The 27,813-nt window shown below is 38.6% G+C and overlaps 4 protein-coding genes across 12 annotated transcripts; 2 read left to right on the top strand and 2 right to left on the bottom strand.

Annotated features, from left to right (window-relative positions):
* Window positions 1-6,106: 6,106 nt before the first annotated feature.
* On the bottom strand, window positions 6,107-7,681 carry LOC108975613 (general transcription factor IIH subunit 2). The gene is made up of 4 exons (XM_018944218.1): window positions 7,500-7,681; window positions 7,230-7,431; window positions 7,040-7,179; window positions 6,107-6,973 (listed from the first exon to the last, which is right to left on the bottom strand). Exons 1-4 carry the CDS (start codon window positions 7,562-7,564, stop codon window positions 6,190-6,192), a joined length of 1,191 nt encoding a protein of 396 aa, XP_018799763.1. The 5' UTR covers window positions 7,565-7,681; the 3' UTR covers window positions 6,107-6,189.
* Window positions 7,682-8,034: 353 nt separating this feature from the next.
* On the top strand, window positions 8,035-12,855 carry LOC108975615. 3 transcript variants are annotated; one of them, XM_018944220.1, is made up of 9 exons: window positions 8,035-8,124; window positions 8,493-8,565; window positions 8,631-9,035; window positions 9,088-9,298; window positions 9,369-10,122; window positions 10,181-10,345; window positions 10,617-11,334; window positions 11,399-12,079; window positions 12,136-12,855. In XM_018944220.1, the coding sequence occupies exons 2-9, from the start codon at window positions 8,508-8,510 to the stop codon at window positions 12,231-12,233; spliced, it is 3,090 nt and encodes a 1,029-aa protein (XP_018799765.1). In that variant the 5' UTR covers window positions 8,035-8,124; window positions 8,493-8,507; the 3' UTR covers window positions 12,234-12,855. The 3 variants fall into 3 exon arrangements, with proteins under 3 accessions (XP_018799765.1, XP_018799767.1, XP_018799766.1); XM_018944222.1 differs by having other exon boundaries at window positions 9,148-9,298; XM_018944221.1 differs by lacking the exon at window positions 8,035-8,124 and adding an exon at window positions 8,132-8,300.
* On the bottom strand, window positions 12,843-21,136 carry LOC108975616 (putative methyltransferase NSUN6). 2 transcript variants are annotated; one of them, XM_018944224.1, is made up of 4 exons: window positions 20,960-21,136; window positions 20,553-20,722; window positions 13,126-14,318; window positions 12,843-13,059 (listed from the first exon to the last, which is right to left on the bottom strand). In XM_018944224.1, the coding sequence occupies exons 2-4, from the start codon at window positions 20,613-20,615 to the stop codon at window positions 12,960-12,962; spliced, it is 1,356 nt and encodes a 451-aa protein (XP_018799769.1). In that variant the 5' UTR covers window positions 20,616-20,722; window positions 20,960-21,136; the 3' UTR covers window positions 12,843-12,959. The 2 variants fall into 2 exon arrangements, with proteins under 2 accessions (XP_018799769.1, XP_018799768.1); XM_018944223.1 differs by lacking the exons at window positions 20,553-20,722; window positions 20,960-21,136 and adding an exon at window positions 15,558-16,730.
* Window positions 20,453-25,267, top strand: LOC108975617 (ADP-ribosylation factor 1). 6 transcript variants are annotated; one of them, XM_018944228.1, is made up of 5 exons: window positions 20,453-20,599; window positions 23,331-23,659; window positions 23,724-23,833; window positions 23,953-24,078; window positions 24,743-25,267. In XM_018944228.1, the coding sequence occupies exons 2-5, from the start codon at window positions 23,512-23,514 to the stop codon at window positions 24,905-24,907; spliced, it is 549 nt and encodes a 182-aa protein (XP_018799773.1). In that variant the 5' UTR covers window positions 20,453-20,599; window positions 23,331-23,511; the 3' UTR covers window positions 24,908-25,267. The 6 variants fall into 6 exon arrangements, with proteins under 6 accessions (XP_018799773.1, XP_018799770.1, XP_018799775.1 ...); XM_018944225.1 differs by lacking the exon at window positions 20,453-20,599 and adding an exon at window positions 21,161-21,288; XM_018944230.1 differs by lacking the exon at window positions 20,453-20,599 and adding an exon at window positions 21,304-21,379.
* The last annotated feature ends 2,546 nt before the right edge of the window (window positions 25,268-27,813 follow it).

Raw genomic sequence — 27,813 nt, forward strand, 5'->3', positions numbered from 1 at the left:
GCTCGCTTTGTATATATTTTCCAGCCTTTGAACTTCCAGCTTTTGCAATATGGTCATCATCCCGTCTGGACTGCCACTTTGAATGGTAAGAAACTATTTATGGCGTATTTAATTGCAGAGAAGGTCCAAGCATGTCCATCCGTCTTTATGTAAGAAAAATTTGAGAAGATTACTGAATTCCTCGCGAATGCTGAAGAGTATCCAAAAGACACCCTCCAATCATCCACAACGAGACTATCTGTGTCTGATGATATCGTGAGGTCCAGCACTTCCCCCCAACCCGGAATCCTTTCGGAGCTTGGGAAAATTAAAGTCGGCTTATTGCCCTTGTTGGATATACTTAAATTGCTATTTAAAATATACTAGAGGACCCGTCCACACTTCACTGTGGCTGATACATAGATAATACTACTACTACCATCTATATGATATCTATTAGTTGGATTATAAGTACTAGTTAATGAGGTATAACATTTTTGTGAAGCAGCTTGTGTTAGTTTACAAAAAATGGATCATAAAGCATTTCGTGCGTTAATAAAGCATTGCTTTTTAGGGGAACAACTGTCAACCACCGATGAAAAGATATCTAAGATATCTGCTAAGCTTAAGGAGGCGAAAACGCTGTGCAAAGTGGGTGCCTCGCAAGTTCGCAATCCAACAAAAGCATCGAATAACTGATTCTGAGAATTGTTTGAGTGTTCTTTAATCGTAATAAAACCGAATTTTGCGTCGGTGTGTGAAAATAGAAACATAGCTCCATCATTTCCCACTGAAGTATAATCGACAGTCACATGATGAACCGGTTGTCAGGCGTAGAAAGACGAAAGGTTATAACATCAGTCTTTTGGGATGCACATGGTATACTATATAACATACTCAACTACTGATTTCTGAGCTAGTTATAATCTATTTCACTGCGTATTTGGTTGCAGTTCTTTTCTACTTTTCCAAATACTTAGCAATTTTATTATTTTTGAGGAAGAATCTGTTTAAATTGTACGCATTTATTCAAATGATTCCTACAAACATGAATTTTTAAAAAATACTTATTATTTGAAATATAGTTTTTGAGTTTATGAGTTGTATTAAATTTTAACATAAAGATATAAAAAGTATTCTAAGGTAAGGATTACCTATGTTACCTCCCCACCAATTTTCAGACAAATCGGTTCAGGCGTTCGTGAGTTATAAATGGTGTAACTAACACAACTTTCTTTTATGTATGTAGATTGTAAGGGTAACAGGAGTGAAGGTGCAGAGGCTTGGACGATGACAACAACTGATGAGTCGACGTTGCGAGTTTTCGAGAGAAAAGATCTGCGAAAGATTTATGGTCCTTTGCCCGTTGACCACGGCGAATATCGCATTCGATGGAACGATGAGCTGTACGAGATATACGGCGACATTGACATAGTTCAGCGAATTATAAGACAGCGGCTACGCTGGCTAGGTCATATTGTCCGGATGGACGAAAACACCCGCCGGGGGAAGCAGAGGAAGAGGAAGACCTCGACTCCGTTGGAAGGACCAGGTGGAGAAGGACCTGGCTACACTTGGAATATCCAATTGGCGCCACGTAGGGAAAAGAAGAAACGACTGGCACGCTGTTGTTAACTTGCGGTGCCTACACCAATTAAGAAGAAGGGGAAGAGTGACTCACTTCTGGTGTTTATACTGTAGGTTTCCCATAAGGTGTGACTTGCATTGACATCACACCCTATTAAGACATCATCCTTTTAGTTGTCCTCGATTAATCTTATGAGAGATGCCGGTGCTATGTCCTCGTCAAGAGCCATGTAGGCTGAGACCAAGAAGAAATGGTTTTTCAATTGCTCCACCTTTACCACCGTGATATCTGTAGTACGGTAATTCGGTCAAAGGAATTTATTTACACTTTTATTTATAAGAATATTTGGCCTTGGTTTACCTTCGTTACGTGTGTAAAAATTATTGTTTAGCAGAGTTCCTGTATAATGCACACAGCTAATGTTCATCTTTGGACTGCTTCATGTTCACTTTCCTTTAGCAGCTGCCTCGCGCCGTCGACCTCTTCCGTGTTGTCTTCGTCAGTCGCTTTGTCGCCTTGGGAGATCTTTATCCTTGCCTTGCGAATGCCGAAGCTAATTTTATTGCCAGCCTTCGTAAGGGCCTCTATGAACTCATCTTGATTTACCTGTGGAGTTTTTTGCCTGGCTCCTTATTAGGAGCAGCCAAATGCTAGCACGAGGTCTCTTCGGCCCGTTAGGATATCCAGAGAGGCCTGATCCGCGCATTTGATGACCCTGTAACCCCTAGATAGATATAGATAGATATTTGTTACTGAGGTATTGCACCGCCACCTAGGGTATATTGTGCCCTCTCTTATATCACATTTGTTCACCAAGATCCAGCAACCTGAATAATTCCAGGAGCCTGCTGAGCGCTACTGAGGTGACCTGATCCCTGTCTATGTAGAGACTCAGGGCCTTAAGCATTCTTCTGTAAATTGCTAGATAACCGAGAATTATGTGTGCTGGTGTTTCCTGGTCCAAGTCGTAGATCCGCCAATTAGCGCAAGAGACTATGCCCATGTTAGACAAGTGTTTCCTGAGCCTGCAGTGCCCTGTGTAGCAGAGGCGGAATTTTCTCGATTCACGGAGATTAACTATTACCTGGAACCTAGAGAGGTTGTAGCCTCCTAGAAGCAGCTTGGCATGGTGCATTCCTGCTGCCAGTGCTGATCTCTTCCCACTCTCTCTTTAAGAGTATGGGACCCCACCGCGATGCATGGTTCTGGTCCCATAATCTTGGGCGCTGCCGTAGAGCGAGCTAGTTCGTCGACTATCTCATTTTCTGCTACCCCTTTATACCCCGGCACCCAGATTAGGTGCACCCGGTTACACAAAGATAGGCGGTTCAGCCTTTCTATGCATTCTTGTACTAAAATCGATTTGATCTCATATGCTGAGATCGCTTTTAGTGCCGCTTGTCCAATTGGTATGGATAGCTTGGTACCACACTGTCTTATCGCATAGAGTAACTCTAAATTTCTTTGTGAAATGAAACCTCTTTGTAACGTTCCTTGGGAGCAGGGTAAGTGGTGTGCTTTCCGCTAGTGCCTTTATCTGTTGAGACGAGATTAGTTTCCCTTTGCCGAAAACCTCTGCTGACATTAGCAGCATGATATGTTTCGCTACCTGTTTAATCACCGCAGTGGGGCATGTGCGCATTGGCAGCCCAAGCAACCGCCTCATGGGTGACAATAGGCCTTACCATCATGGTATACAGCCATATAATAATACCTGACTTCATTCCCCAGAATCTCAGGTCAGACGTCTGCATATCATGAGCGCCTTGGTGGCTTTGGACAGCGTTAAGTCCAAATGCCTACTCCACCGTAAGGATGAGTCTAATGTGAGGCCAAGGAAATTGACCTCTGTCGACATCTCCACCTCCCTGCCTCCATTTGTTAGGTGCCTCAAGCCCGGAAGAGATCTTCGCTTAGTAAAAGGGATCACGGTAGCTTTTGCCGGGTTGATACTTAGCCCTAACGTGTTACACCATCTCTTTGCTAGACTTAAGCCCCTTTGAACAATGTCACAGAGGGTACGCTCAAATTAACCTCGCGCCATTATGACAAACCCGCGTACCCCTAACAACGAATTCCATTTCTAGTGAGCAACTCAAGTAGCTCATCTACTACCAGGCATTGTCTTGGGCCTCCATGACCGCATCACCCCCTTGCGGAACGGGAAGTTCAGCGAGAACTCCTTCTATCGAATAAAGTTATATGACTCAAAGTCAATCGTAATGTTGAGATTTCGCCCTGTCTTCTCAACGCTGCTCGCTACCACCTTCCACGCCGAGGTACTTAAGCCCCGTTTTGGCTCTTAATTAAACCAAGCGCAAAGTCGTATGGTTTGTCTGCACTCCAAGGAAAGTATACCGTCATGTTATACAGTGGTGGTATATCTTCACCTCTCGCTGGAAGGCTCCTGCGGCGTGATCTGGCCGCTCTTCCGCTTCGAGTTTTGTGCATAGGTGACTGCTCTTCCGTCAGCTTGCATTTCGGTCAGTGATGCACTGACCTGGCCACGATCACTTGACCGGCTATCTTGCGCACAATCAGACGCGGTCCTGCCACGCTCCTTTGTAGGGGAAGCTCTGCTTCCTTTGTTCCTTCTCTTGGCCAGGGATTCCGCCACTTCGGGATCTTTCCATCTCGGAGGTGCTGCAGGTACCACTTGAGGCTGGCACCGTTCATGCCCTTCCTCCGAGGACGATGTGACTCCCCTGAGTCTGAGCAGCTACAGGGCCAACTGCAGGGGGTCATGGTGGTGCTTAGAGCTGCATCCGCGGTCGCAGTTGATGCTGTCTGCCGGGCACCGGTGCAAGAGGGCATGGGTCCTCCCTGGCATGCATCAAGGAAGCTGAACTTCCGCTTAGCTCCTTGACTCCCCTTCCAGCTGCGCCGATTTCTCCTTGTCGTGTTCCGTAGCCGTTGCCTTTTATTGTTGCCTGGTCGATTCGCCTGCAGTTATTGTGGTCGTTGGTTTTGTTTTGAGCCCCTTGACGCGGTAAGGCTACAGTTACACCCCAAGTCGGCCCGTTGTTGGGAAGGTTCCGTTAGAATACAGCCGAATTTACCTCCTGGCTGCAAATAATGAAGGATAGGCACGGGTTGCATAACACCCTGGATTAGGAGGTGGTAGTTCTTGGTTACCGCACGCATGCGGCACCCGTCATCCTGTCTGGGCAGTGCTAATCAACACCACTTACACCGGTTGGGGAGTGCCGAGTATGCCTTGCGGTTAAGCCCCTGCAGCACGACACAGTGACTACCATTCGCTGTGGACTTGGTGGGGGAAAGTGTGAGGTTCCGTACAGTGACGAAAAGAGAAAGGTCGGTGAGGTGGTTGTTTACCTTCGACCACATGTTATTGATTCCATAGTGCACTTTTCGGAATCCATGCTGGTGACTATCTAGGCTCAGGTGGTGAGTGAAGGTCGCGAATAGCAAGACCTTAAGTGTCTTCACTACTGGGGAGAGGAGAGTTATCGGDCGATAAGATTCCCCTTTGTTGGCGGGTTTCCCAGGTTTCAGTAGTGGGACCACTCTTCCGACTTTYYACACATCGGGTATTTGAAGAGTGGTCAGCGACAGGTTGAGGACCTTGGTGAGATATCTTACGCCCGTCGAGCCTTGATGCTTTAGCATTAGCATGTTGATTCCATCAGGGCCAATGGATTTGGAGGACTTTGCTTTGTTGACACCCTGAACCTCCTCATCGGTGAAAGTAAGTGAGCCGCAGTCGTTTGGAATTTTGCGCAGCCGTCGATTTGTCTACCGAGGATGCAGGTGTAAACAGCCGGCTAAAATATCTCGCACACTTCTTCGGGTCCGAAGAGGCATTACCATTGAATTGAACTTCAACTCGGTCGTTATGTCTCTTCGGGTTAAACAAAGCTTTGACAGTAGCCCCAAGCTTACTCACACCGGTGGAGAGGTTGCAGGCGTTGAGAAGTCTCATTTATTGGTATGATGAATTCTTAGTAAAAGCTCGGCAAAGTACTCGCATTAATTCCTTAGAGCCTAATGTGTTAGGTATGGGTCTTTCCGGGATGTTTAGTAAAAGATCTACAAAGGTCGTTAGGATCAGAGAAAAATGCCATTCCTAAGTTGGTCTTAAAGAATTAAATCGCGTTTACTGCAATTATGGGTTGAAATGAGCTCCACTTTGCCAACAGTGTGTGTATAGTTGGATTGCCTAATGAATGTTACGTATAGTACAGAGGTAGACCAATCTTAAATGCGCTGGACGCCAACACAACAGTTGTATGGCCCTAGTAGAGAAAGCGGAATTACAATGCCGCAGGGTGTTCTTAGTCAGTTTTGCCGTATTCCCAAAGCAGAGTCTGAATTTCTCAAGTTCGAAATTTCGGCTAAATGTGATGGTAAATAAGATATGTTTTACGAGATACTCAATTCCAGCTGATCTTATTAGGTTCAGCAAAAAAATATATATATAAATATCATTCATTCCATATACCGCTGTTGCGCACGCACTGATAAAAACTTTATTAACTTTTACTGTATTCTCAGTTTAAGTTTCTTGTTCACAGAAAATTCAGCTTTGTCAAAAGTACCACCCATTTTTTATTTTATTTTACTTTTGGACATATATATTAAGTATCTTATCAGCTTAATTTCTAGTTTCTATTTGAATTTCCTGTGTTGCAACCGACGCATGTGTGCAAAGTCTCATGAATGAATATATCGCAATCAATACAATAAACTTGAGCGCATTTCTCACATCGGTATACATATTTATCCAATGCTTCCGTTAGAGGTTTCTGGCATGCATAACAATTCGCCGCCTGCGCGTTGAATTCCAACTCTGTGAAATGCTGCACTGGAAAGAGGTGATGATAGGATCGAGCCAAATGTGGCGCTGAAACCAATGTTAAGCCACATGTCTGACATTCAACTGGCAATTCGCAATATTTACTAAAGCACTGAGGGCAATGGTAACCACCTGAAGTTAGCTTACTCGGTTCCTCTGTATTTTCTATGTGACACATACACATTGAAAGTGGTGGATCCTTGCCACCATCCATCTTAGCATGAGGAAAACCCATTTTTATTAAAGAATTTTCTTGGGTTTGTGCTGCTGGTGGCGGATCTACATGTGCTAATAACTGGTCACGGAAATGAGCATCATCAAGAACAGCACCATAAGAGCCGTGAGTTTGTTGAGTTAAATGCCGGCAGACATGTATTTCAGCAGATAGTGAAATCACTGAGCATCGTATGTTATCCACTTTAAGGGCATTTATAGTACTATTAATGTCAACAGGATCGCATGTGGTCAAAGAACCCATAATTATGAGTATTTCTCGGGAAGCATGGCTGGGCACGACTTTTAACGCTTTCATAGCTAAGTCAAGACCATTTTGCAACGAAGGCTCACTTGTAAGTGGAATTTTACTAGCGCTAAAACAAATGAAAAATATTTGTTTACCTACTAAGTTTAAGATCTAAAAGTCAACAGTTGTTTACCCTTCCAGAGCCTTCAAATGAAGTTTTGATGTGCCGGTTAGTTCCGTGAGTTTTTCGGCGCGTTTGCCCTTTAGAAGAATTAGACCCAACTGGCTGATAGGATTTTGATCAAAGAACTCCTCGATAAAAATTTCCAAAAGCTAAAAGAATAAACATTAATTTAAAATTTATTTAAATATAATAAGCTAACCTTAATAGTGCATAACATTCGAGTGGGTTTCAAATCTGGGACAGTCATGGATTCAGAGCAGTCCAAAACAATATAAAGGTGCCGCATCATTCCCAAACGATTTTGTTGGGTCTTTTGTGCCTGTCGTTTGCGTTTAGCCTTTTGAATAATCTCTGCAATGGCGCCATCCAAAAGACCGTCATCATCTTCCTTTATAGCTTCCCTGAGAACCTCAAATAAGATGACATTAAGGAATTTGCAATAATCTCGGTAAAATAGCTATATATATACCATGTTTTTTCGTAGCCAGTTTCCCAGCGATATTCTTTAGGATCTTCTCCATCTATATCTGCCATTGTTGATATTTTGATATCGTATTTGGAAATTGCTAAGCCAAAATTAAATATACGAAACTGTTAATTAAATAAAACTAAACAGCTGTATAATTAACATAAATTTTACTGATTGGTACAGATGGGGATGTTGCCACAAGATTTGGAAATTATTTTTATGTTCTAACAATATGGTTGCAATATATATTTCTATAAATATGTTAAACAAATAATACTTTTTTCATTGATATATAATATATTATATGTATAAATAATTTAAACTTTTAGAATTAAATGTTATCTTCGTTACAGTTTAAGTTTCTACTCAATATTTATGATTGCATTAGCTTATTTCAAAATTTTAACACAATTAGAAAAAACTTTATTAAAATTAAAGAAAATTTTGGAGTTGATACTATTTTCAAATGTCGGCACAAAACCCTATGCACTGCCGCTGTCGCCATTTTGATTGGTCAAACGCGTTTGCCGTGAGTGCTACGTTTTACTAACGAACGGAAAATCTTGCGTTTGCTTGTTTTACATTTAGTTCGGACACAGCAGCAGCATCAATATAGCGAATTTCAGTAGGTTCAATTGTTTATAGCAAAAATTAGTATAAACTGGAAGCGATCTTAAAATATCTAATTTGAATAGAAAATTAATAGTGAAAATGTGCCATAAATCTAATGTATAGTTTCGTAACTTAATACAAAGTTTATAGTCTAGGAATTCTGTATTTTCAAGTGAAAACTTTCAAAAAGTAGGAAGAAAAGCCTAACAAAATAGCTTTACAATTTCTGAATTAATTTATATATATTAACAGAAAATTTAGTACATAAATTTGCTATTCATATGTTTCAACAAGTGACAATTTGATCATTATAACATATTTGGCGCAAAGACTAGGGATAAACACTTCTAGCAATATAAAATTGAAATATATATTTTGCAGACGTTGGTTTTCACCATGGTCGGGAGAGATATCACACCTACGGAAATTGGAAAGCATGCGAAATTAATTAAAAGTAAGTATTTATTTTACCTTTATTATGTTGAGGTATGTTTATTAGTAAATGTAATATATTTTTAGCTGCACAAGAGGAAATGGCTTCAATGGATGTTCTTGTTTGTGGCCGCTGTCTAAATGTGTACCATTTTATTGAAGATTTTGATGATCATAAACAAAAACCTTGTCAAAAGGAGAACACCAACGTACGTGAATGTAATGACACTAAACCAAAAATATGGGCCTTTTTACTGTGGAAAGCCACACAACTAAATAATAATAAGGACTCAAATACAGCGAGCCCCAATTCTTGGGCACTTTATCAAACATGGGTGAAAATGGATGAAAGTCTGCGAGAAACATGGATTGTAGCTGGTAAAACAATACAATCTTTTGCGAAAGTAGGTCAAGGTGGTCTGCAAGAAATGCCAGTAAAAATAACTAAAACTGTCGTAAACAGCACTAATGAAAGTGTTTCACCTGGCAGAAGTAAGTAAATATTTTTTGGTATTAATATAGTTAAATGACGTACCTTATTTAGAGCTTTTAACGCAAACCAAGCCGCAAGTAGCTAATTTGAAACCTCCAACGAAAATTATAGATGGTAATAAAGATATTGAAAATGATTCCACTCATAGAGCAGTAACATCTGCACAAAAAATTGTTAAGAAACCAGTTACTATACGCAGTGATGCAGTAGGAGGGGTTACGCAAAATAAGATTCCCATTGGTAATACAACAAAACCTCTAAGGTTAGTACAGAAAATATTTATACACACATATATGTTATATTTTTAACACTTACATTTAAATTCTCCTTAGTCGACGTGCAAAACGCACTGTTCCCAACTCTGATGAGGTGATTGAGGAAAATGTGGAGAAAATTGTTGCAAAACGTTTTAACCCGCGTCGAAAGATGCATGAATATTTAGTGAAATGGGAGGCTCGAACTCATGAACAAAATACTTGGGAGCCATCATCACACTTAGAAAATGTCCCTCACCTACTGGAAACATTTGAAACACAATTGGCGCGACAAAAAGAAACACGTGCAGCTTTACAAGCAAAGCAAGCTGCTTTGACAGCTGCAGGTAAAGCTGCTGCAACAGATAATAAAGTTGAATCCGGTGTCACTAATAAACACGGAAGTGGTATAGGCAAACTACAAAGTGTTAGTAGCAGTAACAATGATAATGTCGAAAGTAATAGGTCAGCAAGTGCGGACGTTTCTACAAGACCGTCTCGAACGTCTAAAACTAAAGCCATGGATCAAGTAAAACAGTGGGTCTCTGGAAGTAACCAAATTCCTTCAGGTGCAGCTTCTCCTAATGGTAGTGATGTCGCCGGAAGTTGTAATAACTCTCAGGATGGTGAAAGAGAGTGGTCTATGAATACTAGCAATAGTTCGGCAGTTGGTGTAGGTGGTTTAAAGCGTAAATTAGAAGATTCAGACTTTAATGATTCTAACGCAAGTGATTTGCCTAGTACAACAGCAACAATAGAAGACTTAGAAGAGGATCTTATTCCATCACACACAGTAAAAAGAATGAAGAATGGCAATGCTATTTCAATTGAGGTAAATTTGTCACTTTTAAATTGAAGCAAAAAATGTTCATCATTTGTATGATTCTTAGTCTAAAATCGTAAAAGTAAATGGTACAAGCAGCACACGTACTCCAACTACAATTAGCGGCGAGTCGTTACCAGTTGGTCCGAATTCAGCAGAGGTTATTATAACCCAAGATGCAAATGCTTCCGGTGTAGTAAAGAAGCCTGGCTTCAATGGCACTAGCCGTAATGTAAGTTCTTTAACTAGCAATTGATATATATAATATATATATATTTAAGCTGGTATCTGGTTTAACAAATGATATTAAATTTATTTTTAATTGTTCGGAAACGAAGAATGTACTAGTTTACTTTCTGTTAACAGTTTGTTAATAAAAAGTATAAATTATAATTTAGTTGGTTGTACTCACTTTTTGATTGAGTTTTTTTTAACCTAATTACTAAAGGCAAAACTGTTTATTTCGTATTTGTTTATTTATTTTCATTTCTTTATTATTGTAGACAACACAAAAAAGCGAGGCCCAAATACGTATACTCTCGAAGGGAGAATCGGCTGTATCCAGTACAGGTATAGTACGGGTTAGCGGTGGCAGTGATAGCGGTAATGAATCCAAAACGGCATCTTCCGTAACAGTAAATCGAACACAAATCCGCGTTGGAACTGGTGGTACTACCACAGTGGGCAATACTCAAATCAACACAATTTCGCGCCAGCAACACATCCAACGAACAACGGGCGCAACCACGCTACAACGAAAAACTATTATGAATTCTAGTACAACACAACAGCAACGTGGTGGCACATCAATGCATGTGCGCACGGGCATAGCCAACACTACTAGCTCATCTGTTCAACAACATGCTTCTCCTACTTCCGGACGCATGATTATACCGCGCCAGGGAAGTTCCGGACTTGTAAATCGAACCACTGCTGCCAGTAGCACGAAAACTGTTACACCGGAACAGAAAATACTGCAACTGTCCAAGTCGGGCGATTTGAAAGTCACTAAGAAAGTAATGACAAGAGAAGATGCCATTGCACAACGTCAAAACCTTAGGCAACAACAGTCGCAAATTCAAATCCAGAAAGTACAACAGATCACTCCGCCAACGGGTGGTGGACGTACGAGCCAAGTGAGCGCCGTTAGTGTACGTAAGCAACCGGACGGCACATATGCACACGAGGAGCAACACCAAGCACAATTATGTCCCATAACAGGTAAGCAGAAGATTTCAAACTGCACTTGAAACAACTATGAACTAATCAAGTACATAAATAATAGGTAAAATATTGGGACAAGATGACCAAGTGATATCGCAGCAGCAGCAAAATCAAAGTGGAGTGATGCATACCCAATTAATGACGGGTGGTGAGCAGCAATTGACTCTTCAACAAGATCATCATCAACAGGCATTGCAAGATATTGATCCAGGAATGCTTTTTTCAAGTGATCAAATGCTTACTAATGAAGATGGCACTCCACTATTAGTGACTGGGGAAGACGGCACAGTGTATCAGGTGGCCGGCAAGAATGCCGAAGGAAAAACTATTCTCGTAACGCAGGGTCCTGACGGAGAACAGCAATTCGCTTATGTTGCTGCTGCCGATAGTGATGAAAATCAAGTACTCACTCTAGACAACGCTGTTGCAGAAGCAGTTGCACAGAACCCCAGCGAATTACAACAAGCAGATTCCATGTCTGAGCCCCAATATATTGTCAAAACAACAAACGAAGATGGCACTACTCAGGTAGTTACAATGAGTGAGGCAGAATTGCAACAACACCAAGCATTAGCTGCAGCTCAACAGCAACAGCAAGCGGATGTTGGCAGTGGAGGTGTTGCTGTTACCACTGGTGGTAGCGGAGCTACCGGACAGCTTTGTATACAAACATCTGACGGGGCAGACGGACAGGAAGCTAATATACCCGCTGAAGTAATACAGGCTGGTATGCCGTCTCCAGGTAAATACGATTGAAAACATTATATGTGAGCATTTCATTTCAATACTTCTATGTAGGAGGAACACGGCGTGTAGTGTTACTATTGCAAGATGGTACTTATATGATGACTGAGATGCATGATGATGAATTCAAAGCATTAAACATCGCCGCGTAAAACATGTAGTTGAATAGGATATTTGACAATTTTTGTAATGCTGGCCCACATATGTTGCACCATAATACGGAGTGTGCACGACATGACATTACATCGAGAAAAACATTCTTGGATACATACGCATCCATTTTTCACATTATTTGTAATTATAGAAGTTTAAACGATAAATATTATCGTCTCATGTCTGCACTCTGCTTTTGCAAACCTAAGGTAGACCAATAATGATAGATTTAATATTTACTGCTAAACATAAACATAACCTATGAAAAATATCGATAAGCATGCATATAACGAAGCTGGGTTTACTTTAAAGTTTGTTATGATTTTTTCTTTAAGAACTTAGTATATTTATATCTCTAATATGTTTTTCAAAAGACATCAATGTATTTTATTTCTTTATGGATTTAATTCATTCATAATGCCTCATCCGTATAATGTATTAATTTTTGTAAATTACTCAAATACATTGTCTTGAGATGTGCATGTAAAAGATCCAATATTCATTGAAATCAAGAATTATCACAGCTATCGGCAAATAATTCGTTATATACGAATATAATAAAAAAAAAGACCCAAGTTGTCAATACACTCTAAAAATAAAGAACTTAATTTTGAGCAAGTACTGCATGATTTTAATATTTACTTAAAGTTAAAGAAATGCATAGGTTACATATGATACAAACATAGTCTTTAGAACTGAAATTACAGTCTCCAAGCACATGGCATTTAATATTCCTTTATAAACTTTGCTATGAAAAATCCGACGGTATCAATGGGAACTCCATCGAATTCTTTTGTTTGTTGACCAAACCGTTGCACGTATTGCCTGGAATTGTTAATTTAATTAATTAATATAGGTTTATACATATATGTATGTAAAATTTAAGATTACCTCTCAACATTGCTAAGAGCTGTTTGTTCCAGACCAATGCCGCCAAGATGGGGAGTTGCAGGGACCAGCCTCATCTGTGGAAATTTCTCTAGTACCCAAGCAACCACGCCTTCATTTTCCTCTTCAGTCACTGTGCAAGTACTATAAACCAAAACACCGTTTGGCTTTAGCAATGGCACTGCTGCGGAAAATAATTTTCGCTGAACTTTTGGGTACGATTGGAGCATACGTTGGGACATATTAGGTGGATATACTAGCAACGGTCTGTTGCCCAAAGCGCTGCAAGGTGCATCAAGTAAGATTTTATCAAACGTATTGGCGGCGAAAGGTGGCATACCCAAGCATTCATTGCCTTTTACGTCCTTAGCTGCGCTGAAAGCTTTCGTGGCGTCAAAATTATAGGCGCGTATGCTTTTGAAGGCTAAATTCTTTATTTTTGCCAACATGCCCGAGATTTTATTGGCTGCCTTATCGAGCGCTATTACTTCACCTTTATCATCCATTAACTCTGCTATATGAGTTGTTTTATTTCCGGGCGCCGCACACATATCTAACACACGTTCGCCTGGTTGAGGTTTCAGTACCCTTACGCATACAATAGACGGCAGGTTTTGAAGAAGGGCTTCTTTGCAGCTCAGATCACCTATGGTCGGTACGCCGAACATAGTTTCAATCATTTCCACTGCAACTCCTTTCAAAGACTGAGCAGTACTACTTATTGTAGGTCCAAAAATCTGATGACGCTGCATTCGTACGACACCCACGCCCAAAAAAATTTTATCGAGCGAATCATATCGAATATTTGTACCCTGCTTACATTTACCCGCCAAATCGGCGTAGACTAAAACCTCCTCATTTAATTTTGTACCCGCCTCCATTGCAAGCACGCCAGGTGCATAAAGATGAGCGCCGCGTAGTAAAGCCGCACCACAGCAGCTGTCGACAACAACCTCACGTTGTAAGTCTGACTGCTTCTGCTTCATATCAATGCTAAACGATGTTGGTAAAATGCAAAGTACCTCTGGAATACTGGGTATTTCATACACTTTGGGTGGCTGTGTATATCTTTCACGTAATATTTCTTGCAATTTCTGTTTGAATGCTGGCACAGTGGTTCGGAGCGAATTTACGCGATATGTTGTTATTGTGGGCACTTTACACAACCAACTCATTAATTCTTCTAGCTGACTAGGCTGGAAAATTAATATTAGTATCTTCTTTATGAACAATATTATCAATGTTTTAGTTAATGGTTTAAATTGGTGTAAGTCCACACATCGGTTAATTAGTATTATATTATGAGATCCTAAACATCTAAGTCTAAGTGAATGTAACTTAAAATAATCTAGATAATATTAGTTAAATTGTGATATATCATCGTTTTCGGCAAGAAAATTTTTTAAAATATAAAAGTTTATTAAAATTAAGAATATTGCGATATTGCAAAAAGAAAAGTAACAAAAAAAGCATGTGTAATATATATGGAATTATAGATAATATGGAATTATATTATCTACATATATCCACAATAGCTAATAAATGAAAGTAAATTTCACGAGTATACAAGAATGCAGATAAAAACATTTGACTGCATATTAGCAAATATTCATATTTGTTACCGTAGTACAACAAACATCAGGAAAAATACAATACAGGGTTTTCTTCTTCTTCTTTACTGACATAGGCACCACTTATGCGGTTAGATAGATAGATAGATAAATAATTGAGGAATGCACYGCGACCTTAGGTCTATTGTGCCCTCWCCTARCTCACAGGGACTCGCTTAGCCCCAGCATATTGATGAAGTCAAGTATTCTGCTGGGTGCTAGCGAGGCGATGTGATCCCTATCCGGAAACATGGCTCCAAGGGCCTTCGACCTACTTATGCGGTTATAGACGAGTTAAAAACAGAGCGTCAGTCGTTTCCTCTTTTCGGAAGTTGGCGCCAATTGGAGATTCCAAGCAAAGCCAGGCCCTTCTCCACCTGGTCTTTCCAACGGAGTGAAGGGTTCCTCTTCGTCTTCGTTAAAGGGAATCGCCTTGTCTGAAACCTCGTTTGGTATCGAACGGCTCGGAGAGGTCCTTCCCGATTCCCCGGAGCTTTTGTTGTTGCTCAAGGTCAGTTTACACAGCCGTATTAGTTTTGCGGGGATACCAAATTCGGACATCGCGGCATAAAGGCAGCTCCTTTTCGTTCTGTCGAAAGCAGCTTTGAAATCGACGAAGAGGTGGTGCGTGTCGATTCTCTTCTCTTCTTACTTTGAGATAATTAAAAAAAAAAAAGCAACACACACAGTTACATGATACGCTTAGTAATAAAATATTGTTTTATACTTTCGCAACCAGTTGCTACAGAGTATTAAAGTTTTGTTCACCTAACAGTTGTACGTATCACCTACAATTAATCGAGATAGATATAGCCTTATACATACATATTTAAATGATCTGGATGGCGAGAAAAGTTGGATTCCGGTTGACTGTCCATCCGTACGTCCGTCAGTGCAATAACTGATTACGCCAAATGTATTAAATTTTAATCCCGAGATGGTATGAAGGGGCTTTATAGGAGCCGATGTCAAAATTGGACAATGGACGTGACTTAGCCCATTTCTAGGTAACATCAAATATCTCGGTACTACCTCCACGCCTACTTCCCATATAACACAATTTAAATTGCTATTTGATTATTTTACTTTGCAGTACACAAATCAAGAATCAATTAGTATAAGGAGATAAAATTATAGGTTATGAACTGGCTGAACCATCAGCTAGTATTTTATCCTGAGCCAGTTTTAGTGGTAACACCGAAGTATACAGTCAGATTGCTTGTGACAACTGCAGACGCGATACTAACAATTGATCGCGAAAAGATTTCTGATTGTTGGCAAAGTGTTACCTATGTGGCTGAATTTCTGCCAAAAAGGTACATTTTCGATTAACTTAAAGGTTGTATGTATCACCTAAATCTAATTAAGATAGATATAGGGTTTTATAAAGCGTGGTGCAAAAGTCAGAAGATGATTAGAAGATGCTATAAATTTTTCAATTGAGCTCTAATGTCCGATGAAATACACGTAAATAAACAATAGTACGCTACACTGCGTGCCACAACCGCTATGCTGAAGGATGCATTTCCCGGGCGCCTAATCTTCCATTTTGGCGATTTGCACTGGCCAGCAAGATCGCCTGATTTGACCGCTCCAGACTTCTTTTTGTGGGGCTTTTTGAAGTCGCGGTTTTATGTCAACAAGCCTCAGACTCTTGCAGCTCTTAAACACAATATCCGTCAATAATGTGAGGGCTCAAATGACAATCAACTGTGGCGGCGGCCATTTACATCTTATCATATTCTTGACATGATGTAAAAAATAAAAATAATCCACATGCAGAAACAAAGTTTTTCATGTTTTAATAAAGTTTTTCATTTTCCAAAAAACATCGGAAGGTTAGTTTTGTGTCACTTGCTATATAGCAAGTAAGGGAGTTTGGGTATTGCAAGGATTAAAGTCAGGGAAGTGTCTTCAGGTACATGAGGCTTGTTAATTATAGGGACCTGGGCCAAGTTGTGACCCGATTTTATTCATTCTAAGTGGAGGATGGAGTCATATGTAGAAGTTCACGCAAGTGAGGAAAGTTCTCTAATCGCCATTCACTTGGGAGTGGCCAGAAACGATTCTTTTACATATGACTCAAGCAGCTCACGACTTCCGGTCTTTGACCAAGTATCCTCTAGGTAGCCTAAGAACATCCGTTTGAAGGTGAGCTAAAGTGAGAAGGCGAAATATCTCCTACATAGCGTTGTGCGCTGGGTTTGGGACCCGCCACGTAAAAAAAACACCCCCAGTGAATAGTTATAACCAACATCGGATGAGAGACCCCCTTTTTGATGACGACCGTGGTAAACAAATTAGGACTACGAATTGAGGGCATGCACCTGGAATGTCCGGTTCCTTAATTGGGACGGGACAAGGACAGAGACGAGTAGGTCCTTGTGGCATTTACTACCATATAAAGGAGTCGCATCAAAGCGAGGTTCTTCAACATATCGATGTGACTAAAGATGCCTTTTATGAGTGCTTGCCGAAATGCGTGAGTACGAAGAGCTTGATAAGCTGGCCGACAAACGTAATGCTCAAAATTCTACGAAAAAATGCGGCGGCTTAAAGAAGGTTTCAAGACCGGAGCATACTCTTGTAGAACCCCAAAAGGTGATCTAGCCACCGAGAGCATACTTAAATTATGGAGGGAACACTTCTCCAGCCCGCTGAATGGCAGTGAACGCACAACGCCAGGAGAAGGCGATCCCGATTCCCCAATCGATAACGATGGAGTAGACGTTCCATTACCCGACCATGAAGAAGTTTGAATAGCAATTACCCGCCTGAAGAACAACAAAGCGGCTGGGGCCGATGGATTGCCGGCCGAGCTATTCAAACACGGCGACGAAAAACTGGTAAGGAGCATGCATCAATTTCTTTGCAAAATATGGTCGGACGAAAGCATGCCCAACGGTTGCAATTTAAGTGTGTTATGCCCAATCCATAAAAAAAGAGACCCCACAATCTGCGCCAWCTACCGTGGGATAAGCCTCCTCAACATCGCGTATAAGGTTCTATCGAGCGTATTGTGTGAAAGATTAAAGCTCACCGCCAACAAACTGATTGGACCTTATCAGTGTGCTTTTAGACCTGGCAAATAAACAACCGACCAGATATTCAAAATGCGCCAAGTCTTGGAAAAGACCCGTGAAAAGAGAATCGACACACACCACCTCTTCGTCGATTTCAAAGCTTTTTTCGACAGCACAAAAACGTGGGCGGTGCCACCGTCCATTTTTATCCCGGCTCCCATTAAACTCTCTGATATCATCTTGAGTGTACATTAGATCTAAAACATTTTCGGGTGTAACATGTTGTCTCTGTCGTATTTAGTTAAATTTGTCACAGTGCGAAAATGAAAGAAATCAGATTACAACCATGCCCACTTTTCATATAAAACAATTTTAAATTCCATCTGATTCTGTAAAACATTGCACGAATAATGGCATTTGAAGTATTCCATCTAATGACCAAAAATTCTCCAAGTCGAACTTAAACTTTTCAAGCCCCTAGGTACTCAATATGTCTACCACAGAAACCATAGTTAACTTTTTACCAAATTTATACAAATTTTTAATTAAAAAAAAAAAAAAACGTTAAAAAAAAAAGAGCTAAACTAATTATGTGGCTGACCACTCTTTGACTGTAATCTTTCGATTCGCCCGGAACACACAGAGCGCAACAGACCGAAAGTGACATCTATCAAATATTATAATACATGTGTGGAATATAATGCTCAAGACAGACTACAAACGACATCTGTCAAATATTAAAATACACACGTTCTTATGGACGGACCTATTTTGATAGCTGCACGACTACACGACGKCAGGCCGACAGTTGTCGTTCTCGCTAACTTCAAATTGATCCTATATTTGCCAACGACAGTAGGACGACAGTAGAGTTGATAGTAGAATGGAAGATAGAGAGATGAGGTAAAGTGGTAATGCCACTAATATGTAAAATGTAAAATTATTCACAGCTCTAACAAACTTGATGTTATTTTACAGATAAAAGCATAAAATAGCTCTGTTACATCATTTGTAACGCTGGTCAAAGCTACAAAAGCATTAATGGTGTGCAAACGGCTGGCGGGTAAATCCTGGGGCTGCAAGCCAAAGATCGTTAGGTGGTTGTACACCATGATTGTGCGACCGATAATTACTTACAGGGCGGTGTCCTGGGCCTCTGTAACGTCGCAGGCTTCTGTGATTAACCGACTATCGAAGCTTCAGCGGCTAACATGTGTTTGCATGACGGGCGCTATTCGAACCTGTCCGAAGGCAGCTTTGGAGGTCCTGCTAGAACTTACACCAATCCACCTCTGCAGATAACAGCAGAGGGATGCGGCAAAGGCAAGATATCTCTTCCCAGATGATGGAGAGGATAAGTTACGACATTCCTATTGTCCTTCTCCCAAGGGACGGGATTACGAAATCAACTCACTTCACGAAAAGGTTTAAGGTTACCATCGGGAGCAAGAGTGAGTGGAACGACCCCACTCTTGAGCAAATGCTAAGGGATAGTACATTGAGGTGGTACACCGACGGCTCAAAAACGTCGGAAGGAATAGGTGCGGGTATTGTAGGCCCGCGTACAAAGCTCTCCATTCCGATGGGAAGCTTTCCAAGTATTTTTCAGGCTGAAGTCCTGGCTATAAGTCGGTGTACAGAGATAAACCTCCACCGCAACTATCGCAACGAGCGCATAGCTATACTCAGCGATAGTCAAGCGGCACTGAAAGCGATCTCCTCCTACGAGATCAAATCGCTTTTGGCGCAGGAGTGCAGAGAACGATTGAACAACCTAGCTACAAAGAACCGGGTGCACCTAATCTGGGTGCCGGGCCACAGGGGCATAGCCGGCAACGAACTGGCTGACTTCGAAACACAATTCTCGCGACAGACTGCAGCAGCACGACAGTGAACTGAAAATGGCGTTGTGAATCCTACAACATGAACGTTTGTGAGAAGGCAGCAACATAACAATGACCGGCATGTACACAAAACAACGCAGTTGTCCATTTTGCATGTACATAATTTCGTTGTGGCCATACTAATACCTTGCACTTCAATGAAATTTTAATATTTTGTTCAAAGTGAAAATTTTAAGCAAAATATAAGTAAATACGAAAATTTATTTGTTTTAAATTATCAATTGCTATTACAAATGATGTAACAGAGCTATTTTATGCTGTTATTTGTAAAATAACGTCGGGTTTGTTAGAGCTTTGAGTAGTATTACATTTTACATATTAGTGGCATCACCACTCTACCTCATCTCTCTATCTTCCATTYTACTGTCAACTCTACTGTCGTTGGCAAATATAGGATAAAATTGAAGTTAGCGAGAACGACAACTGTCGGCCTGCCGTCGTGTAGTCCTGCAGCTGTCAAAATAGGTCCGTCCACAAGAACGTGTATATTTTAATATTTGACACATGTCGTTTGCAGGCTGTCGCGCACTATGTGTTCCGGGCGTAAAGCAAAAGTGAAGAACCGGTAAATTTTTTTCGAAGTTATAATTTTGGATGTTGCCTCAAGTGGAAATAACAAATTAGAACCTTTTAACATCTGCGGCTTGTATATTCATTAACGTACTCTAATATAAAAAACCACCGGGTACTCTTATATTACTAAATATAATAATATTGGCAACCCAAATACAGTTCTAATCATACATTTATTTGTCTCTGTCATGATCATTTGTGTACAAGAGTAGACTATATGACAACATTTAGCGTGTTCGAACATTATTGTTTGCAAACGAGTGTTCTCCGAAAATTAATATTATATTATTATATATTAATATTAATAGAAGTTAACTTACATTCCGCTGAAGAATTTGTGACTCCACAAGAGGATTACGTAGAAAAGGTGATTTTGGATACATTTTTCTTTTATTAAACTTTCGTTTTGTGGCAGAAATATCACGAAAATTCCTATGACAAAAGTGTGTGGAAGAATGTAAAATATAAGTGCTGCCCAACTTCCAAAAATCTGAAATCGAATATTGATCACCTATAAATTATAATGTTCATTTACGGTTTGGTTTAGTAAGGTGATCGTTCATTTATCAACAAAAATCTCAACATTATATAGACTATCATATATCTAAATTTGTTTTCAAATACAGCAGTTAGTATAATATGACAACGCTGTTTTGCGGCTTCAACAAAAATTCCAATTTTCGATCCTGATGGTAATAGTGTTTCCTCGTTCACACTTGTGCATTACCTACGACACCGGTGACGCACGACGTGGCAACTTTTCGTAATTTCTTACTTTGTAGTCTTCTACTGATTGTTTGACACTAGTTACACCCTTCTTATATTCAGCATGAAAGGAAGACAAAGTTAGCCAATATTCATCTATTCGTTTCACAACACTTTCTGTATGTGAGGTGACAAACTATTCGTGGTGAGCTAATAATTTTATACGTCAAATAGCGTACTTAAAATTGGTGTGTTCGTGTGTTTTACTGCTCTGTGATTTTCGCTGACATTTCCATACAGAAGTTAAAAAAATTTCTGTAATTAAGTGCGTGAACTCATCTCAATTAATTGGTTGGTATATGGTTTAATAAAAGAAAAAATTGAAAGTATAAGTGTTTTGTTTGAGGAACAAACTGTGAGCTTACTTTTGATATAGGAATCGGTAATCATAGCTCCTTAGATCTTAATTTTTTCATTTTAAATTGAAAACATGCTATCCTTTTCATTTAATTATTGACTATCTCATTAGAAAAAGTGTGATGTTAGAGTTAATATTGTAGAAAGTTGTAAAATTGCATAGGACGTATCAAATATTCAACGTAAGAAAAATGTTTTGAGCGGTTTATATTTCGTCTGTAATAAACGTAATAAATTGCAATGGTAGAAACTAAAGTTCTTTTGACCTGGAGCCCTATTAATTCTACTATCGCATCGTGGTTACATTCGTAGAATGCAAAGCATAATTTCTACTCAGTCTGGGTTCTTAAGAGAAACACATTTGTTTAATATATTGGGTATACCGAGATAAAGATATCTTAATATTTTGGAATAGTTACTATATCAAAGGCCATTAATCGAAATTTATGTTCCAAAAAATAATCTACCTGCAGGAAGTAAATTTTACTAATTGAAAGTTTTTAGAGTTCTTAAATTAATGCTTTAAATTCTTTGCAATTGTGGTTTTCAGCAGTTTAGAAAGGGTCTAGAGATAGCTGCAGTTGAAAAAGGTACGTTTTTACTTAATACGAGTCAAGTCACAACTTTTGTATATGGTTCACTTCGTTTATCTGCGTTTGTATGGTGAATTGAAAGCCGAGTATGTCGGGAAAATACGTCTCCGTCATCATTAATGATGTGGTGTATTAGCGGCATCGCTATCGCAAATATTTCCGATTTACTATCTTCATACTTTTATTCTTTATTGTAGTTCGTTTTAACTTTTCTACTCTTTCGGAAGTTGTATGTTCAATAGTCGTCACATTGTTGGAGTTTCGCAATTCCTTTTTCTTTTCGTTTTCGTCGCGTATTTGACGTAGGGTGGTGCTTTCGCCGTACTCGGTGAAAAAAGAAAAAAATAGGGTAATAAAGAAATTATCTTCTCTGAATAATGAAATTTTTTCCTTATTATGAAGCCAGTGAAGATTCAAAATTTAAATATTAGAAAAATAGACTGTAGACACTTGTGTGCGAAGTGAATACTTTACCAACAACATCATGGAGTGGAAGCCATGACATGGCAGTTCCATAAAATTATATTTGCATTTTTATAAATGTATTAAAGTTAATAAGTTTAAATTCTACAGTTTTGTGTACTCTTAATTCATTTCTTATATCAGTTATGTCAAAATTAAGTGTTAAAAGTTTCGAAATTACTTCGCTGACTCACTCGTAAAATTTGTTCCCTTTCCTTCCTACTCTCTTCGAAAAATTTAAAAAGGTGTAAAGCTATATATCTAAAACATACCTAATATAAACTTTCCATATGTGTTACATCGACCTTTTTTAATTTTATTTTTATTTATTTATATATTGGGAAATTAATGTATATAGTTACAAAATATTAAACGATATTATATTATAAAACGGCTTTTAGAATGGCATAGAGATATTTCCAAAGACTAATATATTTTTTGCTTTACGTGTAATATAGTAATTTTTTTAATTGACCTGTTATGTAGTGAAACGCAGCAAAAAAATTTCCGAAGTGTCGGATCAATGCACTCCGTCCTACTACAGGATGTCTCCTAATGTTTCCTGTCGGACAACATATACATACATAGTAAGATGGTATGATGAGCTCGAGTTAAGTCGAGAATATAGCGTTGTGATTAACTCTTACTTATGTATATGCAAAAAGGGAAAATCACTCATCTAACACAACTCTTCCTATCCGGTCGATGCAGAACGTTTATTGGCCTAAAGTTATTTTAGTAAAAAATATACAGAATAAGGAAAATTAAAATATAACGACTATTTTGTGAGAAAAAAAATAATGAAATGAAAAAACTAATCTACTCTAAATTCTATTACGGTCCCTGATTTTAATATCAATTTAGAACTGACAATTTTTTTGTGTAAATTATTTAATTTTCTATGTTTTCGTCTTTTTACAGCCGACTTGTTTGAAATCTGCAGCTTTAAAGTGCAGACTCGGATCGACTCTATACGTACCGAACAATTCCAATTAAGTAGTATCATTAATCTCTAAGTTTGCAGTGCATAACTTGCAACTTAATATACAGTGTACAATAAAATAAAGGAAAGAAGAACCACAATTGTATAACTTGTATCAAAATGGGGAACGTTTTTGGAAATCTTTTTAAAGGCCTTTTCGGTAAAAAGGAAATGAGAATATTGATGGTCGGATTAGATGCCGCTGGTAAAACCACAATTTTGTACAAACTCAAATTAGGCGAAATTGTTACAACGATACCTACCATTGGTAAGTTCTAATGTTAGCTGCTATTTAAAAAAAAAAAAATATTAAAATTTTTCCTCTTTCTTAGGTTTCAACGTCGAGACTGTAGAATACAAGAATATTAGCTTTACAGTATGGGATGTGGGCGGCCAAGATAAAATCCGTCCACTGTGGAGGCATTACTTCCAAAATACACAAGTAAGTAGAGCTTATATTGCTCTCTTGAAAAGATTTTTATTAAACCGAAATTTAAGTTATTTTATATGTATGCATATTGTCTGACAAAGTATTTTATTAAAAAAAACTGTTTTAAACAGGGTCTTATATTCGTCGTTGATAGCAACGATAGAGAACGTATCGGTGAAGCGAGAGAGGAATTGATGCGCATGTTGGCTGAAGACGAGCTCAGAGATGCTGTTTTATTAATATTCGCTAACAAACAGGTATGTAACATTAAATATATGCAAATTTGTATTATGTTATATTTAATATCTCTATGTGAATATTAAGAAACAAAAAGTAGAAAATTGTGTTTAAAATACTACTACTTAAGTAATTTTTATTTTAGCCATATGTATTTTTCGTCGTATCTTTTACATGTGTCGTATCTTTTACATGTGTAAAAGATGATTTTTGCCTCAATATTTGAAGAATTATTAACATTTTTATTTGAGTTCATTTGTGGCATAATCGGTCTACTTGTTAAATTTGTTTCAATACATATTTAAAATTGCGTAGTACAACATAAACACACATATATATAAACATTATATCACACCGAGTGTCATAGTAGTACAAAATGCTTTCAATGCTTAGATAAGATTTTACTGATAAGAACATAGCAAGTGTATCGTTGGAGGTTTAAACTCTGTATATAACAAATTAAAAGAAAATTGGCCAATAAGTAATGTATTCCATAATTATTACCTTGCTCATCTATAAGACCTGATATTTGTTATTAAGAGTTCTCTGTTGACGGCTAGGCCAAGTTTAAGACAAAATAATCACTTAACAATATAAATAATATATACAATAAATGTGCATTTTTGGTATATTATATGTTTGTACGATATTCTTTCGGCTTATTAAAACATGCTTCTCTTTTAGGATCTGCCCAATGCAATGAATGCAGCCGAAATCACCGATAAGCTCGGTTTGCACTCACTCAGAAATCGTAATTGGTATATTCAGGCGACGTGTGCAACCAGCGGCGATGGTCTCTATGAGGGTCTGGATTGGTTATCTAACCAACTTAAGAATGCTAATCGCTAGATACACATAATAATATATTAATGAAAAAACACCTTTTTGATTTAAACATAAAGTTAATGAAAATTTGAATAAACACAAACAAAAAGCGAAAAAGAAAGTAAGAAATTTACTAAAAACGACATCCTACTGATCCTTCTTCTCCTCTTATCCCAACTTCAACAAAATCAAGCGACATGCGACGAATTTCATTTAGCGGCTGTTGAAAGAAATAGAATAGTGAAACCGGAAGAAGAAGGTCATAGCGTACAGAGCTTCATAAAAAAATAAATTTAATACCGCTATTTAATGAAACTCTCAATTTCAAGACGATTTTCTTATATATGTATGTATAATGAATGTTAAGGCAACAATAACAAATCTCAACAATGTGTATCCAAATGATAAGATGAGTTGTGAAAGAAGGGAAGAAATATCAAAAAGGACTATAAAAATGGCATTCACTTCTAAGTATAATTTTAGTATTTCCTATCTTTATTTTATTACCTGTAATTTCTATGATTATTAATTAAATTTAATTGATACAATTACAAAAAAATATAAACAAAGGCGATACACATACACATACAACACACAAGCTCTTTATATACAAAAACAAAAACAACTAAAAATAATAAATAAAAATTGTAACAAAAATGGAAAGACCGAAAAATAGATAAGACATTCGACAATTTTGATAAGGGTTGATAAAAGACGATTAGTTCGGTGTTTGCTCTACTCCCATACTTCTGGTTATAGACAAGTGGATATTATAAATTATTATTATCTAAATACTAATAATGATGCGTAAATAAAAAAGGAAACAATTAAAGAGGAGTGAAGTATAAAAATCAATCTTGAGTTTCATGAATATGAGGAATGTGTTCAATCTTATGAAATGCGTTCATGAAGTGTTTAAATTTTAGGTAAAAGGTGCAGTTTTGTGTAAATCTATACATGCAACATACGCAACTAAACTCTGTTGCTATTTTTTATGACCACAGTATAAAAATAGTTAAAATCTGATGACGGTCAAAACTTTCCTACGTATGAAGATTACTCGGGGTGAATTTTGTAATATGGTGGTACTTTCTCAAATGTTGCTAAGGACTTCGCAGTTAATATTTTTAATATATGTGCAGGGTGCCTTCCAAAGTAAACAGGACTTTTTGAATATAGCCATCTATACGTAGACTGGTGCGTTAGAATCTATCTTTATCGATTGTCCCGTCAGAATTTCAAGACATTTCATGTATAGGAAGTGAAGTTATTGCGTTTTAAGTGTCAGTATGTTTGTGTTATCGGTGCGAAAATGATCTTCGAACACAGAGCCAACATTAAATTTTGTTTCAAAATGGGTAAAACTTTTACCGAAACGTTTCAAATGATGAAACAAGCTTATGGCGATGATTGCCTATCCTGTAGCAGAGTGCACGAATAGTTTCAACGTTTTCAAAGTGGTGGTGAGGACATAAATGACGATCAACATGTGGGCGAATCAAAATCCGTGATCACCGGAAATTCCATCTAAACTGTGCGTGAATTCATCAAAAATCTGACGACGTCATCATTGAAATTGATGGAAATGGAATTGAACATTTCCAAATCATCGATTTATCGCATTTTGACTCAATATTTGGGCTTACGAAAGGTGTATGCCAAAAATTGCTCAGAATCCAACATTCGAAGGGCGATTATTTGACGAAAAATCCCATTTTGGCACCGTGCGACTTCTTCCTTTTTGGAAAAATACATTTGCCCATGAAAGGAAAGCGTTAAACAGATGTAGAGGTCATCCGAAAGCCTTGCACCGGCATACTGGCGGTCATACCGGCCAACGATCTAAAACACCCATTCGGAATGCTTTTGGACCGTGCAAGAAGCTGTACTGAAGCAGAAGGAGACTATTTTGAATAAAATAAATTCATTTTGCCTAAAAACTGTTTTTTTTTTTAACTTTAGAACACACCTTGTATTATATATCACTAGTGAAAAATAAGAACCGAGTTTTTGTTTTAGCGGCAGAAAATATTTCGGAAATAATTTTGAGGCATGGAGGCGAGTTGACAGTCCTTAGGCGGATAAAAATCCGTGGCGTTGTTTTTACTTAGACTCTACTGTTATTGGAACGGAAAATAATAACCTTGACTTGAGGTGCCTTATGCAAGCCCCAAGAAATTTAAAACTAATATTTCGGTTAACATTAAGATAATTGGTTAAGGGTCCTTTCTTATTTGAGCATATTAAGAGTTATAAAATAATAGTCTATTAAGTTCAGCAAGCAAATGACGAATATTTAATAGTCTATATTCATTTGGAAATTGTTTTAAATCGTCCTATTTCACTCCCGAAGAATTACATATCATAGCTTGAATTTTTTGTTTCCTTGTTTAATACGTTACATTTTATGTTCCTTGAATGAATGAATGATAATGAGGAATGCACTGCGACCTTTGGTCTATTGTGCCCTCTCCTTCCTTACATTGCCTCGCTTAGCCCATTGATGAAGTCCAGTAGGCAGCTAGGCGCTAGCGAGGCAATGCGATCCCTTTCTGGAAATGGAACTCCAAGGGCTTGGCTCTGCGAATTCAGACTGCTGTGCAGTCGATCAGCAGATGCTCCGGAGTTTCAGGCTCCCTGTCAMAGWACCGGCWGTTGSYGCAAGCTGATAGGYCCATTCTGTACAGATGCCCATTCAGCTTACAGTGGCCAGTGTACCATGCGACTAACAGCCTGAGTTTGCTCTTGGGCAGGTTAATTACCATTTTCAACCTTCTCAGGTTGTAACCTCCCATTAGCAGCTTGGCGTGTCTCACACCATGAGTTTGTCGCCAGTGCTCTTCCCTTCCTGTTCTCTCCTTTTTACGAAGCAGCTCCTTGATGGTGTGGGGACCCACTCCTGTGAAGGGTTCGGGTCCTACCATCCTCGT

Source organism: Bactrocera latifrons, unplaced genomic scaffold (genome assembly GCF_001853355.1).
Source record: "Bactrocera latifrons isolate USDA-ARS-PBARC rearing strain unplaced genomic scaffold, ASM185335v1 scaffold_672, whole genome shotgun sequence".
NCBI classification, from domain to species: domain Eukaryota; kingdom Metazoa; phylum Arthropoda; class Insecta; order Diptera; family Tephritidae; genus Bactrocera; species Bactrocera latifrons.

Bases quoted from the DNA above. Each gene is read 5' to 3' on its own strand.
- LOC108975615 (XM_018944220.1), top strand. From the start codon at position 8,508: ATGGTCGGGAGAGATATCACACCTACGGAAATTGGAAAGCATGCGAAA. The intron at 9,036-9,087 runs GTAAGTAAATAT...TACCTTATTTAG, and splicing joins AAGTGTTTCACCTGGCAGAA to AGCTTTTAACGCAAACCAAG. The intron at 11,335-11,398 runs GTAAGCAGAAGA...CATAAATAATAG, and splicing joins ACAATTATGTCCCATAACAG to GTAAAATATTGGGACAAGAT.
- LOC108975613 (XM_018944218.1), bottom strand. From the start codon at position 7,564: ATGGCAGATATAGATGGAGAAGATCCTAAAGAATATCGCTGGGAAACT. The intron at 7,432-7,499 runs GTATATATATAG...TGAGGTTCTCAG, and splicing joins ACTGGCTACGAAAAAACATG to GGAAGCTATAAAGGAAGATG. The intron at 6,974-7,039 runs GTAAACAACTGT...CATTTGTTTTAG, and splicing joins CATTTGAAGGCTCTGGAAGG to CGCTAGTAAAATTCCACTTA.
- LOC108975616 (XM_018944223.1), bottom strand. From the start codon at position 15,746: ATGTTACCTAGAAATGGGCTAAGTCACGTCCATTGTCCAATTTTGACA. The intron at 14,319-15,557 runs GTATGTATAAGG...TTAATTTTCCAG, and splicing joins CATCCAGATCATTTAAATAT to CCTAGTCAGCTAGAAGAATT. The intron at 13,060-13,125 runs GTAATCTTAAAT...TAACAATTCCAG, and splicing joins GCTCTTAGCAATGTTGAGAG to GCAATACGTGCAACGGTTTG.
- LOC108975617 (XM_018944228.1), top strand. From the start codon at position 23,512: ATGGGGAACGTTTTTGGAAATCTTTTTAAAGGCCTTTTCGGTAAAAAG. The intron at 23,834-23,952 runs GTAAGTAGAGCT...TGTTTTAAACAG, and splicing joins ATTACTTCCAAAATACACAA to GGTCTTATATTCGTCGTTGA. The intron at 24,079-24,742 runs GTATGTAACATT...CTTCTCTTTTAG, and splicing joins TAATATTCGCTAACAAACAG to GATCTGCCCAATGCAATGAA.